Source organism: Mustela putorius, unplaced genomic scaffold, assembly GCF_011764305.1.
Source record: "Mustela putorius furo isolate JIRA1106 unplaced genomic scaffold, ASM1176430v1.1 tig00003988_pilon_pilon_pilon, whole genome shotgun sequence".
In the NCBI taxonomy this organism is placed as follows: domain Eukaryota; kingdom Metazoa; phylum Chordata; class Mammalia; order Carnivora; family Mustelidae; genus Mustela; species Mustela putorius.
The window spans coordinates 17650042-17666280 of NW_025422127.1; the positions used below are offsets into that span (position 1 = coordinate 17650042).

Below are 16239 nucleotides of genomic sequence, written 5' to 3' on the forward strand. Positions count from 1 at the left end.
TTTTATTGCCCTTAAGACCCCTCCCATCCTACCTTCTCCAACAGCAAAGGTACCCTTTCTCCATTAGGCACCCCCCCCACCACTGTGCTTCAGCAAAACTTCCCATGCTCACCCAGAGATGAGAAAGCAGATGTTGGGGGGCGGGGAGGGGCAAGTGCGATCCTCAGCTAGGGCAGAAAGACAATTTTTCTGTTTGCTCTTTTCTTTCAAGATACATAGTAAGATCAAGGGAAAGAGAGGCAGGAATATTCTCCTGTTTTTTTTTCCAATCCAAACAAAATTGTGGGGGGCAGGTAGAAAGACTGGAGCGGGATGGGGTGGGGTGGAAGGTGGGGATGAGTGGGAGGAGATAGGAGGAACAAGCAGCAACACAGCTCACCGCCCTCCCTCCACCCCACCCCCATAAATACGAGCCCCGCCAAAGGACAGGCTAGGAGGGGGGCACCTCAAGGAGGGAAGAAATGATCCTCTTCCACACAAAAGAAAAAAACAATGACTGACTTTATTTTGGTTGTTGGCCACAGGAGTGCAAACAGCTGGAGGGTAAATGTGCACTCCCCTACACAAAACTGAAGAAAAGTTACTACTTGTTTCCCTCGTTCCTTCCCACTCAAGACTCTAAACTTCATGAACAGGGTGGGCATGGCTCTTCACACACAGAGGCCTGAACTCAGTGTACACATCGACGTCAAGCCCTGCAGTCAGTGCGGTGGGCACACCCCTCTCCCCACTTTCCTCCGGCACGGTGTTGCAGAAGACTTGTCTTTTCTTGATGCTTCTTCCAAGTATCTTCCCATAGGAAAACTTGGCAGGGTCCTGGGTCTGCTCTCTGCATCTTCCAGGAACAGGGGGCCCAGGCCATGGTGGGGTGATTCACTCAGAAGAGACACTCACTCTGGGGTGAGTTAAGGCTCTACCAACTCTGATCCCCTGGGCTGTAGATGAGGCATTAGGGAAAAGAGGGGGTCTCCCCAAGTTGAGTGCTGGTTTTTCCCCACGGGTATAAGGCACCAAATGCTGACCCAAGGCCAGCATCCTTCAGCCTCAGGCATGGCCTTCCCCACCCAGATTTTTATAGGTGACCTTAACAGGTGATGAAGACTTGAGACATTAATTACTAGGGCCAGAAACAGTATTCTGTCCGAATAGGGAGGATGGCACCAAGTAAGTCTGGCCCTGGTTACATTTTAAAAATGGTACTTAATTCTTTAAATACAGATTTAAAAAAACTGTTAAATAAAATGCAGCTGGGGAAAGGGGACTGTTGGCTGTTAGGTGCTGCTTGTGTTTTTTTCCCACAGGTAAGACCTGGCATTCAAGCTCTTGGGGAGACAACCTGAAGGCCACAGTGCCTAAACTTGAGTATTCTGCCGGGCCTTTTTGCTAAGAAACATTCACTTTCTCATTGCTTGGTGTGCCAGCTGCCTCTGGTCATGTATGAATGAACCCTTGTTCTTTTGGCTCTCAATCAGCATTGTAACACTAACATAACCTAGCCTTTACCTGGATGAATTCCTTATCCTTGATAATGACTCTGGAAGACCAGGGATCCACGACATGTCCCCTGGAGCCCTTGCGGGGAGAGTAGGTTTGGTGGAGCTACCTTAAGATGAAGGTGGAGGTGGAGGTGGCTGGTGGCTGTAGGAGGCAGGAGGGAAAAGGCAGGGTGTCCCCCTGAGCTGAGAGTGCTGGTTTGTTCCCAGTAAGGCACTGAGTGCTGACTCAGGCTCAGCATTGTCCAGCCTCAGGCGAGCACCCCTCAGTGGCCCAGCTGAAGGTTCTGTGAACATTGCCTGTCTATAGCAACTGTACTGTGTAAGATAAGTTCCTGAGAGCAAACAGAAGGTTCAGCCCAGCATTCTAAGTAACTAAAAATAAACGCACAACTCTGTTGGCTCACCAGATAGATGTGAGATGAACTTGGATAGGAAGGAGACAGCCCCTAGAGGAGCTGGGACTGCCTTCCTTCAATATTAGTTACTATCAAGAAAGGCGTCTGTCCATCTACAAAAGCCCTGATTCAAGAATCTCAAACCCTTCAATGTTTTGCCCTCCCATGGATCCTGTGGGCTGGTTAACAAGGAGGGAGGACTCACCAGTTAAATGATAAGCCTCAGGCTTCCTCTGAAGTCAGAGAAGAGACAGGAACGAGTCTCATGTCTGAATGCTAACCTTAATCTTGTCTAACTCCCTTTCCTTACCGCTCTCTCACGTGTGGACAGACACCAGCAACCTCCTTCTCATCTCACAAGCTGTGTGAGGCAGCGCCACACCTGCACTGGGGACTCCAAACGCCCCTTCCCCTGGGTCTGGTGGAATGCTCCACCTGCCTACTTCAGAGACCGGCCCATGAAACCGAGGTCTTTCATGCTCTAGGCTAGTCCTTTCTGGGTTCAAAGGCTTAAATCCAGCCTTCTTTAGAGCCAGATGTCCACTCTGGTTCAGAAAGGCCATGCTGACCATGAAAAGGAAGGTGCTCGTGTGTGTGCACGTGCGTGTGAATCGTGCGTGCACTGTGGGACACTGTCTCCTCTTCCACTTAGGTCTCGGTAACAGGTGGCTTCCCAGGCAGAGGCAGCTGGCACACAGGGCCTACCCACAGAAGTGAGGACTCCAGGCTCCCTGTTTGAGCCCCACCTGCAAGAAGACCTCAGGGCGGGGAACACAAGGAGTGGGACTGTCACAAAATGCTACCTGGTGAAGCTCGGCAGCGACAGGAGATCCATCTGGGAGTGTCCATGAAAGGCCTGTGTGACCCTGGGCACCTGGTTTAACAGGCTCTTTGTTTTAGCATCTGAGGTGCAGCTCTGTCCCCCGGGCTGATGTCTCAGCTAAGAGGATTTTCTTACCCTCTTCACTGAGCAATGCTGGGGGGGGGGGGCGGAGAATCTTCCGAGCAGGTAACCCAACAGGAGAAGGTGATTCTCCGAAAGAGGGCCAGTCTGGCCAGCTCATCAAATAAAATGGCACATTCTCTCCGTTTGCCATTTTTCACTCTGATTCCTAAGAAGGGACCAGAAGATTCAGGGTTCAGGAGGGATTGCGGAGCAATAAGACCTGGTTGTTTCTTGGAAGGAAAGAGAGGATGTGCTTCTGCGGTGGCACTTGCGTGGAGGCTTGGGCAGTCTTTCTGGTTACCTGCCTAAAACTAGCAATCATCATCTCCTGCCACCTGGGGCTGCTGTGAACTGTGGCCAAATCCTGCCTGTTTCCAGCTCTAATCAAAGCCCCTCTGAGGAACAAAAGGTGACTGAGATCAGCACAGGTGATGACTACTGAACTCCAGCCTTCCCCAAGGCATAGGGCTATGGCATGTACCATAGCCACACAATGTTCACTTGAGCTAGTTCTGTCTTTTCTGCCTGAGATGTCCACGTCTGTGTCAGAGAGAGATAGCTGGCAAAGCTGAAAGGCTCTGGGAACCAGCTTCCATGGCAGTTGGCTCTAGGCTGGACAACCCTCACCTCCACCCATTTATTGCCATTTTGTCTCTCCCTGCTGCCGTTACTGCGCCAGAGGGAGACATGTGCCTTTGGGATTAGCTGTTGGGCGATGACAAAGTCATCACACCAAGGGAGGGGAAGAGCTGGAATGTGTCTCCATTTGGAGACAAACCCAAGAGGCTTCTTGTAGCCAAGAGAGAAGAGCTGGCCAGGATTGTTCCCTTTAATCTCTTGGGGATGATTCCAGTCCAAAGAAGGGTGATAGCATCTCTCTAAGACCCTATGCTGAATGTCCTCGTAGACACTGACACATCTAAATGATTAAGGCCCAGAGGCTGCTGACCCCATGCCACTGGGCTCCCTGGTCAGCTGTGTCAAAGGACAGAGGCCAGGGTGGCAGCAGGACTGGCAAGGAATGCTGCCAGGGGCACAGGACCACACCAACTTGAAGACTCTTGCTTTCACAGAACATGCTTCTTCTCTTTTAGAGGGTAACTGGGGCCTGGTTCTGAAGAACAGCGTCTATGACACTAAGTTGTTTTATGCATTTTCTCAAATGACAGCAGTTGATGGCTGAGCCACGATACTATGGAGTTGTGTTCTTTAAACAAGCTTGTACACACACTCATACATGTGCCAGACATCTAAATGACTTGAGTGGACACCATCTACCTGCAAAAGGCAGGTGCTGGAATGTGGAACTACATCCTGGCTCATGGCCAAGTCTGGTAAAATGACTTAAGAAATACACTCTGTATTTCTTTGAAAAACTTTTATTGCGCAGAAAATGGCCCATTCCCCTTTGCAGCTTGGTTATTACCACCTTTCAAATGTTTTCCTTTGAACTCTAACTCCTGCCCCACTGAAAAATTTCTTCTCTTCTGAAATGAAAAAGAATAACCTATCATTGCTGGTCAAAAGCAACTGGAAGATGGTTTCTGGGGGCAAAAGCCCAAAGACATCACTCAAACAGGGTGAGAACCCCACACAGAGGCCCACAGACTCAGGAATGGAGATGCCTGCTGCTTTCCCTCTGGTGATGGGGAGCTGGTTGCCCATCGTATCGGCCTTGTGTTTGGGCTCACTCAAAGTCTGGCATTTCATTTCCTACATCCCCTGCCTTGAAGGGGACTTCAGTCTGGGGAAGAACAGTTGCCTGGAGCTGCATGCGTTTCCAGAGTTGGAAAACATTTCATGCAGCATGTCACCAGGGTTCTAAAATAAACTGCAAACTAGTGGTTATAAAACGGGAGCTTTAAAGGAAAGGTGCGCTGCAAGAGCTGGAAGGAACACTGTGGAGAGCGGAGAACTAGGGCACATGTTGGAGGCTTGTGGATTTTAGAAGCTTCTCTGGAAGGTCTTCAGTCCCCTTTCTAGTAATTGCAGGTCACTGGGTGTGCTTCACAGGAATGCAGTAGTGTTAAGAGGCTAACCGTCCCGGCCGGCAGTGGGGCGCACGGTCCCATGTGGCATTCCCACCACATGAGGCCACTAACAGCATCTCCCTGCGGCCCCATCCTGTAGCCGCCACTTGGCACAGCACTGCCTTGTTCTGGGGTTTGCAAAAGCCTCGAGGGATGGAGGCGGCTCTTTGGGGGGCTGGTCCAGTTCTGGTGGCATTCAGGAGACGAAGAGGGTTAGGGACAAGGCCACACAGGCGATGAAAGTCCTGTCTCAAGTTCAATTTTACCGGAAGGCTGAGGTTTAAAGGAAGAATCTAGAACACCCTCCTCTTGCCTTGTTAAGAATAAGAATAATTGTGGACACTCCACCTCATCGGAAAACAGGAAGCGAAGGAGTCAGAGCTGTGACGGTTGCTAGCAGCACCCCTCCTGCGTTTCCACAGGAGAGCCATGGCAGCTTTTGGACAAAGTGAAGAGTGAGACAGGTTCTCTGCTCCTTTGTACTAGGAATGAAGGTTCAAGTTGAGGCATGGTGGGGCTCCCATGGAAGTGCCAAGGTTGGCGCAGACACCTGATCTAGGCTGCCCTGAAGAGCTGCCAGGCCTCTGTTCGCCCTCCACCAGCCCCTCTCCACCAGAAGTCCACCAGAGGCCCCTTCCAGACTGGCCCCGCCCAAGCAGGAACCCTCCCTGGGCTGACTGCCTGTCAGTCACCAGGTCTTCCCCACTGTGGCTCTGTGAGCTAGCCGGATGATGTCGGTCTCTGGCTCAACTATGAGAAATGAGCAGTTTGACTCAAGGAGCCAGTTCCATGGTGTTCATTATCCCTGGCCTTCCATGAAGATAGGGTTACACAGGAGGTCTGGGGTGGAGTCAACTGTGAGAGACCAACCTCAATTCCAACATCTGCATCTCTGTCTGGTTGGCTATGAGGCTGGGCTGAGGGAATTCTCAGCAGCCAGATGGATTACAAGGTCCTGGCACACACTGCCAGCCTGGAAAAGGGCTCACCTTTCATAATAAATGTGCTGAGGGGAGGTGAAACCCTGGCACTAAAACGGAGAAAAAAAAGTGGGTTCTTCAGAGCCAGGGTCAACAGGAAGAGGCGAGTGGCATCTGTGCCCTTTGGCCTGGCCTCCAACAGTGCTGAAATGTACCCTTAGACAAATGAGTGGTGCAGACACGAAGTTTGGTACCACAGTGAGGGTGGGCTGGGTGGAGGAGGAGGGGTGGACACCCAGTACAGGAGGGGACAGGAGAGCTAGGAGCAAGAACCCACGCAGGGGTCTCAGCTGCTCCCTGATGCCAACTGGGTCAGTGACACTCTGAAGAAGGCTAATAAATAGACGGCTGGGACAGTGTTCAGTCAGGTCGGGATGGGACCGTGTAGGTGGACGCGGCAGACACACCCGTCACTCCCACACCGGGTGCCAAGTGATCAGTGTCTCTAGTAAAGATATAAAAAGGAAGTTACTTCTTTTCAAGTATTAAAAAAATAAGTTAATTGACAAAAAGGGTCCGAAGTGGCTGAGCATCTTGCTAGGCTGACAGCTTCATCTCAATGTGCAAACACAGGAAAAATGTCAGGGAAAAAGATAATCTCCTACCCCGACGTGAGGCGCTGAACGGTAATGACGCCTGTCTGTCAACTGGGGGCTAGAAATGCAGGGCCTCATCCTGTCCCCCCAAATCAGTATTTTCCAGTGTGAAAATTGTTGTGAATTCAAAGCAGAATGCAGCAGTCCACAGGCCTCTCAGGTCAAAGCCAGAGAGAGGCCTGGGGCATCTGGCCATGAGGGGTCCAGTGTGCGGTGCAGGGGGCCGGGGGACAGACCCCTCCTGGGTCCTCCTTACTTGCAACATGAATTCCGGAGCCAGCCCATCTCCAGCTTCCCCTGTGATGCTGGGGTAGGTGGTCACCTGAGGGCCACTGCCCCCCTCCCCGGGCTTGCTTCCCATCTTGTCCCCGTCATCGGGGTGTCCTCTTCATTTCTTTGGTGGTGCTTCAGGAAGCATGAAGAAGATTGCCGTCCCTTCCGCTCCGTGGAGGTGCACTCTGGTGGCTGTGGTTTTGACAGACAGCGAGCAGATTTCTTCTCTTGTCTCTTCTTGTAGAAGGAGGAGCACCAGCCACTGTGGAGCCTCGGGGAGCAGGCAGGTTTTCTTTATTCCCACTTCACATGTCAAATATTCCTCTCTCTCACTGGAGCAGGGAGTCAGGGTGGGCCCCTTCCAAGGAGGCTGAGTCACCTCAGATAATCATCTTCAACTGGGGTTCCCCAGAGCATAGACCTTGACCCACTTTTCAAGAGGCACATAGACATTTGCATGTAAACTCCCAGGAGGTGCCAGGCCTTCTGAGAGATCTTTCATCTGGGTGGTTTGGAAGAACCCAGCCTGGGTCAGGTGGATGCCACAGACCAGCCAGCTGGAGCACAGCTGGAGCTCAGGACCAGTTCAGGCTGAAGCCCTTGGACAACATGACGGCTTCCAGGTCCTTGTCCTCTTCTTTTTCCCGGAGTCGCTGCTCCTCGAGCAGGGCCACGAGGGCATCTCTCTGTTCCACCACCTCCAGCATCTCGTTCAAGATCTTCTTCTCCTCTGACAACTCCTCCTCAGTTTTCAGGTGATCTGGGCAGTGGCCAAAGACATTAGGTCTCTAGGGCCAGGAGGCAGCAGGCCCACACCCAGCTTTCCCCGGTGGTCCCGAGTCCTGCTCCCCGCTTACCTTCCACTGCCATCCGCTCCCGTAGTTCCTGCTGCAGTCGGCTCTGCCGGTCTTCCAGTTCCAGCTCCCGGGCACTGGCATTGGGGAAGGGAGTGGGGCGGGAGAGGGGAGGAGGAGAGGAGAGAAGGAGATAAGCACGTTGACTTGGGGGCCATATCTCCTCATCCCCTAAATTAGGAAGAAGCTGCACTCCTGCTGTGACAGGGGCTGAGCTGATGGCCCCCCTTGGCTGGGTCCCCACCCAAAGGCTACTCACAAGATCATCAACTCCGACTCATAGCGCACCATGGCATTTTTCTCTTGCACCAACTTGAACCACTCCTGCATCAGCTTGGGGTCATCTTTCTTGCCCATGCCTGCCAAGAGAGAGGGTGCGTCAGGTGCAGCAAGCGTCTGCCGTCTTCCCCGGCCGGCAGGAGTCATCACACAGGGGCAAATGTGCAAAGAGAGCCGAGCAGGATGCTGCCGGAACACTCCCAAGCCAGGTCCAAAGTTTGCCTACAGCCATGGAAGGGGGGCGCGGTGCCCCAGAGTCTAATAGAGTCTGTGCTCTCCACCTCTCCTTCCCAGGCCCAGCCCACACCCCCCCCCAGTAACCTGATTCCAGCCTGTCTGGACCCCTCCTGCTCAATGGATTGCTCTTGGTAGGTCTGAAGTGCTTTGTCCTCTCTTTACCCTTTTTCCCCACTCATTTCCTATCTGTATGGTACTAGCTGGGTACTAGATCTGCTTTAAGAAAAGCAGTCTCGTGAACCAGGCAAATGCAAGTTTATAAACTGCACTTACCCCTCCTTTGAAAGTACCCTCACTGACCCAGCTCCTGCCCCTGTCTGGGCCACTGGTACTGATGTCTGCCTGTTTCTTTAGTTCCTGGTTAGGGAGATGGCTTTTCTCAAATTGTGGCTTTATTGGGCTTCCTGACAAACGCTCCCCTGAGGAATCCTGCATGGTAAATGCAGTAGTACCTCCCAGGATGGCTGTCAGGCTTCTCACCAAGGGCAGAGAGAACAGCCACTAGGAAATCAGGCAGTGCCCTCTGCTCTGACCCAGCAGTTTCTGGGGCTAGTGCTCTGCACTAACACATAGCTGAAAACTCCATCTCCATCAGTGGCAGCCTGACCCTGTGGGGCTTAACTGAGGCAGCAGAACAGTAGGAAGAACTTTCCAAGGAATCAGACCACCCAAGGAGAGAACAAACTCCTTTTCCTTGGAACACAAAGAAACTCACGGCAATAGTGTGGTCCTGCCTAAAGCAAAAGACAGACTCTATCAGTGGTCTTCAATATTTTTGGATTTCAAACCATTCTGAGAATCTCAGGAAATCCAGGGACACTCTTCCTAGAAAAATACATGTCTACATGTCCAACAATTTTATACAGAACTTCAGGGTGTTCGTGGGCTCCCTGAAGTTCCCCTGTGGGTCCCAGGTTAAGAGGCACTGGACTGGGAGATCTTTCCAAGTGCCTTCCGTTTTATGACTCACTTGGGTGGATGTCCTATCCTGTTAAGACCAGACCCAGAAACATATGGAATACACCCTCAGGTGGGACAACGCTCCTCTGTCAAGCTCCTTACTCACTGTTTTCCTATATTCTTCCCACCTGACTTCCTTGCACACTGTTCAAAGACAACTCTCTGCTGTGTTGTTTGCTTGACACGCAGGAGGCCCAAGCCAGTTAGTCTTTCAATGGGGCCACACTCTGGAGAGGCAGAAACGAATAGCACTCACACAAGCGGGGGTTAGTGTATGCAGAGCCCAGGTACACGTGCGGCTGTGCTCCCAAGGTGGAGGCCTGTCCCTGAGTCCTACTCTGCAAGGCAGAAACTCCCTCCTGACCAGCCGAGCCTGCCTCTGTGGAGTGCTGGAGTGTCTGGGGACACAAGTTCTCCTTACCCGACCCAATAGACTTGGTCCTTTGGCTTTCAGAGCAGCCCACAGCTCAGTTCCATGCATTCCTTTCTGAGCGTCTCTGCACAGTGTGCCCACATGGCATGGAAGATGGAGCCCTGAGGCATGCAAGCTGTCCAGTGCGGCAAGCTGGGAATGCACTGGGAAGTCTCTCCCTCCTTCCCGCCTCCCCATGAGCAGGGACAAAAATTCCACTGGGAGACATCTGAACACTGCTCATGAGCTATGGTAGAGACTGTTCACAGCTGATGAGCAAAGGTATATGGCGGGGTGGGTGAAAGTCAAATGTGAGCGCCATGAAGAGCAGGGTTAAGAGGTTAGCAAGGGTTAGTCACGACCACACTCCCCTTTCCCCTTCCCACATGCCTTTTCAACAACAATCTTATCACCACAACAGACTTTAAATCAGACAAACTTAAAAAGAAAATACACACACACACTCAGCAAGACACAGGGTAGAAAAGTTTGCATTTAGTGGTTTTGTTTGTTTGTTTTTGTTGTTTTTGGGAAAAGAACTTGGGGGCATTTGTAGACCAGTCTTTGTAAGGACAGTATTCCTCGACTCCACCGATACAAATCTCTGCCACACAGGTAGGAGGTTCCTCACCCGTGTGTCCCCTCTATCTGCTCGATTTGAGTCTGAGAAGTCCCACCATGAATGGTGGCACAACATCATGGGATGCTTCAGCTATAGCCTGAAAGGCCAGTACCTGGAGGCTCTCTGGTTTCCCTCTGTACCCCAGTCCTCCCCAAGACAGTCAAAGGGATACTGTACCTTGTAAGAAACTGCCACATACTCATGGAATTTTGTAACAAGGCTATCGAGTGTCAGAGAAAAAGAGAAATAGCTGGGTTTTGGGTCCCTGTTTGGCTAGTGTTGCTATGACCGCTGAGAGGCAGTGGGGATGAGGTTGGGGGAGTTACGTTACCTTCCTGGACACAGCAAGGGCAGAAGGAGAGAGGTCTACGCCGTGGAGTCCCGCCACTGGGCTCAACTTCAAAAAGGACCAAACAAGGAAAAGGAGGAGAAGGAGACGAAGAAAGACAAAAAGGAAGAGGAGGAAAAGGAGGAGGAAGAGGAGTTTGGAAGTGGAGAGGGACAGGGAGAAGGTGAAATAAAAAACAAGCAGAGGACAAAAAGCATAAGAAGTGAGAAAGGAACAACAGGAGGAAAAGAAAAAAAATACAAGAAATGGAAAAGCAGAAACAAGGGAAACAAAGTCTACAAATGAATTAAGTCCTTTTTTCAGCATGGAAACTGAACAAGGGCAGACCCAGGCATCAGGTGTGTGGCTTAAAAAAAGAATGCATGTGCTTCCTGGCAATGGTGGGAGGCTCTGGGGTTGAGTGGGTTGCTCCTTCTTCCTCTGTTCCTTACTGTGAGGGTGGAGACATTGGGATACCATCATATGGTAGCCTTTGGGTTTTGGGTGTTGGGTTCCCTCCTCAAAAATGCCCAAAGCCCCTGGGACTGGTCAGCCTACCTCTGTGGAAGAGTCCATGATTAAATCTGTGCCCAACACTGCTCCTAGGTTTGCCGGTGATAATTTCATGTCACCAACCAAACCCGTGTGAAACATTCTACGATGTCACCATAGACGCATTGCGCTCCACATACAACTGGCCTTGGAGAATTTAACAGGTGAGGAGGGGTCTGCCACCACTAGATTACCAGGCCCCCAGAAAGCAGCTCTGAGTCTATGGAGGTAGTGCCTCATCTGGGGAAGGCTTCCAGGGCCCACTCTACAGTGCTGTGAATTCTGAGCCAGGACAAATTGAGGGAAACATATCCACACAGAAACGACTTCCCCTGGTCCGCATCATATCCCCCCACCATGTACCAGGGAGAGCCAACCACCCCCTTTTCTTCTGCCCCTCCATCTCCAGAATCTCCAGAATCTCCAGAAATCTCCAATAGCACAGCTGGGGGAAGGCTGTCACACTTTGGACTGGAAGACCAAAGGGGGTGAGCTGACAGGACATATCGAAAACTCACAGTAACAATGCTGGTAAGAGTCATGGACGGGGCAACTGAGAGAAGACAGGGCGCAGAGAGACATGCCTAGGACTGAGGGAGACCTGACAGTTACTCAGGGAGAGGGAGAAGGGGAGGAGCCCAGCAAGGGACCATCACAGAACCACCAGGGCACACAGGAGACACAGGCTCAGAGAAATGGCCTCAGGACTGTAGAGAGCAGGGGTGGTTTTAGGATTGAAGCAGAGTTTAAGAAATAGCTCTGTTTCAGTCAACAGGAAGGCCCAATAGACAACCTACTGGCCAAGGAGCCCTTCTGCTTTGCAAATGCAGGTACCACATTTTCCCTTTCTTTTTAACCCTTCCTCATAGTGCTTTGTGCACAGTGAATCTGGTGTCGGGTAAAACTTCAAAACTAAAGCCAGAGACTTGTTTGTGGGTGTGCATGCGTGTCTATAATGTTGATCACATCCAGGGTTCTAAACAAATGTGGCTAGGGGAAGGGAGAAGGGCTCCTTTCTCTGCTCAGGGCTGATCCATATCCAACCTTCCTTGTTTCAAAGTGTAGACTCTATGGCGCTCAGAACACCTGGACAACTAAGACAATGGCGATGAACAATGTCTGCGGCTTCCTGGTACTGGTGTTATGCAGATAGACTGGTGTGGGGTGGAATGGTGTCCGCAGCTGTTAGCAAGGGATGGGGACATGATGCACAGCCAGCATAGTGGAGCCCATGTACTTGCACATATGTACTTTCTGGATATCACAAAATGTAACTTTTAGTTCCTTTTATGTAGACCACATCCTCATACACCCTTTCCAATACAGAAGACAATACGAGATAACAGGATATTCAGAACAGAAATTTGAAAATGAAATTAGTAAGGGGGACATCAGGGAAAGGAAGTGTTAAAAAAAGTATAAAAAAGGAGAAGGCATTGTCATAGTAATAGACAGAATGCAGAATGGGAGTGGGCCACCCCTCTGAGAGGAGCTGGGCTGAGCAGACAGGATGCATGGTTAGGACTATCTTCTCCAGACTTTCCTCTGTGCTCCAAAGTCCAAGTAGTAATGTATACTACTTTTATAATCAGAAAAAATACCCAATAAATATTGCTTTAAAAATAAGAAATCAAGGAGAAAAAATCATTTAAATGAGGGGAGTTCTGCTAGGACTTGAATCTGAAATGAGCACACCAGGGAAACACAGAGGTGCTGATTTTGAGTGTATTTTGTTTGCCTTTTTTGGAGATGTGAGAAATAGATGATTTGGTCCACTAGTTCTAAGAACAAAGATGTTGTCAAGCTTGTGGCAAACACAAGTCTTTAAAACTTTTGTTATGATTATTTTAAGATGTCAGGGCAGTAGGTTTCTGTGTCTTTGCAATGGGTACCACAGTGATCACTTCTCCAGATATCCCTGTGTTCCCTGGACCTCAAGTCAGACCATCTGAGCAAACCCAGAATCTGGTCCTGGTTGGAGGCTTCTCAACATCAGTTCTACACTCTCATCCTCGACTGCTCTGCCTGCCCTCTAGATGCTGCAAGCTAGCCTGCCCCACCTTCTATCTTGGCAGCAAACTGAACACCACAGGTTTCCTTTTGGTACGTTCTTTAGTGCCACTCATCTTGACGTGGGGGCAGTGCAGATGGCCACTGACAGCACAATGTAGAGTCAGTGTGCTGCATGTGATACACATGAATCCTGCTTTCATTTCAAAACATGCTCACAAGTGCTACTTCGTCTGAGCCTTACCCTGCTCCCGGGTGGCTACCTGGCCAGGTATACCAGCTCTATTTCCAAAAGAGGGCTCTGAGGCTCTGAGCAGTTAAATGTGGCACTGCCTGACTAAAGCCCACATCCTCCTTTCCCTTTCTGAACCAAGAGTCTGTCTGCCCTCTGGAAATGGCCCACAAAGGCTCGAGGCAAAGCTAACAAATGGTAGCTCCTGGAAGCAACCAGGAGATGGAGGAGTCCCATGTAGACCCTACTCAGAAGGCCAGGCCTGGGAAGGCGGCAGCATCAGCCTTTCCTTCCGTCATTCTGCAGAGGCTCAGAGAGATAAGTGACCTTGCTGGGCACGCGGTGAAGCTAGGACCTGAATCCTAGGTTGGGGGTGTTCCCCATACTATCACTTGGCCCTGACCTGCCGGGACACCTCACTCTAGGCCCTGCCTCTCATGTGGTCCAGGGCTGGTCTGGGAGCAAGCTGGTGGGTCAGTCTCAAGGATTCCTGGACAAAAATAAAGGGGATGTTTAGGTCTGTTCTGGAGCTCAGGAACAGCTGTGGGCATCTGCCTCAACCCAGGTACTTATCTCCTCCTACCATACAAGCTCCCAGTTCCTATTGTTGGACAAAGGAGCCCTCACCTCAGGGTTAAAGCTTGAGTCTCTACTGACAGCACTTGGTAGACGAGGATGAGGGTCTAGACAGATGGGATAGGGACAAATCTACATTCCAGAAGTACCAGCATGGACTGCTGTATTTCCCCATGGGATTATGGTTATAGTCTAGAAAGTGATAGCCTTGTACTGTGCACTAGAGACATTATGAGGAAAATGGGCTTTTTATAAGCTGAGCCATCACTTACAACTGCATTTTCACAGGAAAAGGCAGAATTCCAAACAATTACCTCACAAACACCATAGAAATATCATCCTCTCATAGACTCAAAATAGTCTCCCCATTCCAACACCTTTTGATACACTTTTTGATAGCTTTTTCATGTATGAAAATCCATAAAGTAGCCCTGGGTTAGACTACCTCCTTTCAGCTATATTTTTTGGAAAATCCCACATAAAGGAAGAGATCCTTTTCCACTTCCTTTTGGCCTTTGAACAAGCTCCAAGGTGTCCTGGATAGGACACAGGAATGCTTATTTCTTGGTCCTATTTCGTGGTTCCATTTTCCTGCTATGGTAGCCCTGGGCCTGTCTCTGTGGGCCAGGCTGTGTGGCCGTCATCTTGCCTGGGTGGGGCTCTCATTTCTCAGCCTGGTTTTTGACAGTAATGCCACTCTATCTGTGGATAGCTTCCCTAGCACTGTAGCATATCTTTTTTTTACAATTCATGCTTACAGATACAACCAGAATGTTTTTTATCTTTTGGTAAGGATCATCAGGGGCATCATCTTTCATTTCCAAGCTCAATCTACCAGATTAAACTTCTAGAGAGTCCAAGACTGGGAGAATTTCTTGGTGATTCAGGTATAAGGAATGAGGCTTTCATTGATGTTCTTTTCTGTGTAGTTGAAGTTATGTAGCCTGAAGCAAGGTAAGACTGACCAGATGTTTGGTTGCCTATTCTAACTCCTCAGTATCAATGCCACGCTCCTGACTTGAGGCAGGCAGCTTTTGCACAGCAAGGATGACGCGGCCAATTCCAAACCCAGAGGGAATCAAGTTGGCTAGTTTGCAATGCTGCTGAGTTGTAAGCACGCAACATAATAGGGTGGAAGCCTTCTGGTCTAGTAGCCCCAGTCTACATACATAGCCAGGCCTAAGATGTGCCTTGTGTTATAAAAACTCAGTGTAGAATGAATCTCTAGGTTGGGGAATAACTGAAGCTCCCCACCAAAGAAAAGGAAAAAAACAGGTAAGGATGGAGATCTAATATGTACACTTAGAAACACACACACACACACACACACACACACACACGCTAAAATGCTGGATTTGAAATCTTAAGAATTTTAAAGTTCCTAAGCAAAAACAGCAAGGCTAATAATGAGCAGACCAAACAGACAAATAAAAAAATGTACCAACATCAAATTAAGGAAAGCAAATAAAACAGGAAGGGAGGGAAGTGAGTAGGCCTGGGCTAGGCCTCCCTGTGCCTCTCATCAGCAACAATGAAAGACCTTCAGGCCTTTCTGTTACATTTCTAAACTGTTCCTATTCTTTCAATTTCCCTTTGACACATACAGGTGGGGAAATCTTCAAAAATGAGAAATTAGGTATATATTTTAAATTGAAAGTTCTTTTGGAGAGAGGCCATTTTTATCTAAGGATTTCCAGTCATCTATCTGTCCTAGTGCAACAAAACGTGGTGGGTGGACCAGTTAGGGAGAGCCTGCTCAGGGTCTGGAGAAGAAAAGGGAAGGGGAGTGAGGTCACCTGGGGTCACCTCTCTGGTCCAGGGTTCACTATGTGTTTTTCTAATGGTGTCTTTTGAAATCACCAAGATTCAACTATGTGAAGAAGATATCTTTATTTTCTATACTCTGTGGCTCAAAAAGTGATTTTTTTTGTTCATTTGGAAAAGAGAGAGTGCACGTGCATGCGAGGGTAGGAAAGGGCAGAGGGCAAGGGGGAGAAGCTTAAGCAGGCTCTAGGCCTAGCATAGAGCCCAATGTGGGGCTTGACCTCACGACCCTGAGATCATGACCTAAGCTGAAATCAGGAGTTGGACACTTAACTGACTGAGCCACGCACGTGCCCCCAAAAGACTTTTAATATAAGTCTGGAACCTTAAAATAGTTAGCTGAGAGCCACTGAAAGATCCTACTAAAGCGACAGAGTTTACTGGGCAGAATGTAGGGCAGGGATCAGTAGTCTGGTCTCCTCTGGGCAGGGTATGGAATTTTCAACACCTGGACACTGCCTGGAGCTTTGTCTCATTCAACTTGAGAACTAAGATTGGTGCTGGGTCCAGCAATGGGTTGCCCTGTGGCCTTGTGGGGATGTAAGAGGAGAGAAGCAATCAGGCTCTACAATTCAGGCACCAGATTTTAAAAGGGCAACCCTCCATCCCCCCAACAACGAATATTACCAAGTATTTT

General features: G+C 49.8%; 1 protein-coding gene across 17 annotated transcripts in view; it reads right to left on the reverse strand.

The window, feature by feature from the left end:
- Nucleotides 1–483: 483 nt before the first annotated feature.
- MICAL3 (microtubule associated monooxygenase, calponin and LIM domain containing 3) overlaps nucleotides 484–16239 on the reverse strand; it is a 215417-nt gene continuing 199661 nt past the window's right edge. For 12 of the 17 annotated variants that reach the window (XM_013046424.2, XM_045071701.1, XM_045071711.1 and 9 more), the window contains 4 exons: nucleotides 10412–10477; nucleotides 7830–7929; nucleotides 7574–7647; nucleotides 484–7476 (listed from right to left, as the gene is read on the reverse strand). In XM_013046424.2, coding sequence (XP_012901878.1) covers nucleotides 7292–7476; nucleotides 7574–7647; nucleotides 7830–7929; nucleotides 10412–10477 — 425 coding nt within the window. In that variant the 3' untranslated portion in view covers nucleotides 484–7291. The remainder of the gene's footprint in view (nucleotides 7477–7573; nucleotides 7648–7829; nucleotides 7930–10411; nucleotides 10478–16239) is intronic. The other 5 variants (XM_045071703.1, XM_045071706.1, XM_045071709.1 and 2 more) reach the window with 1 other exon arrangement.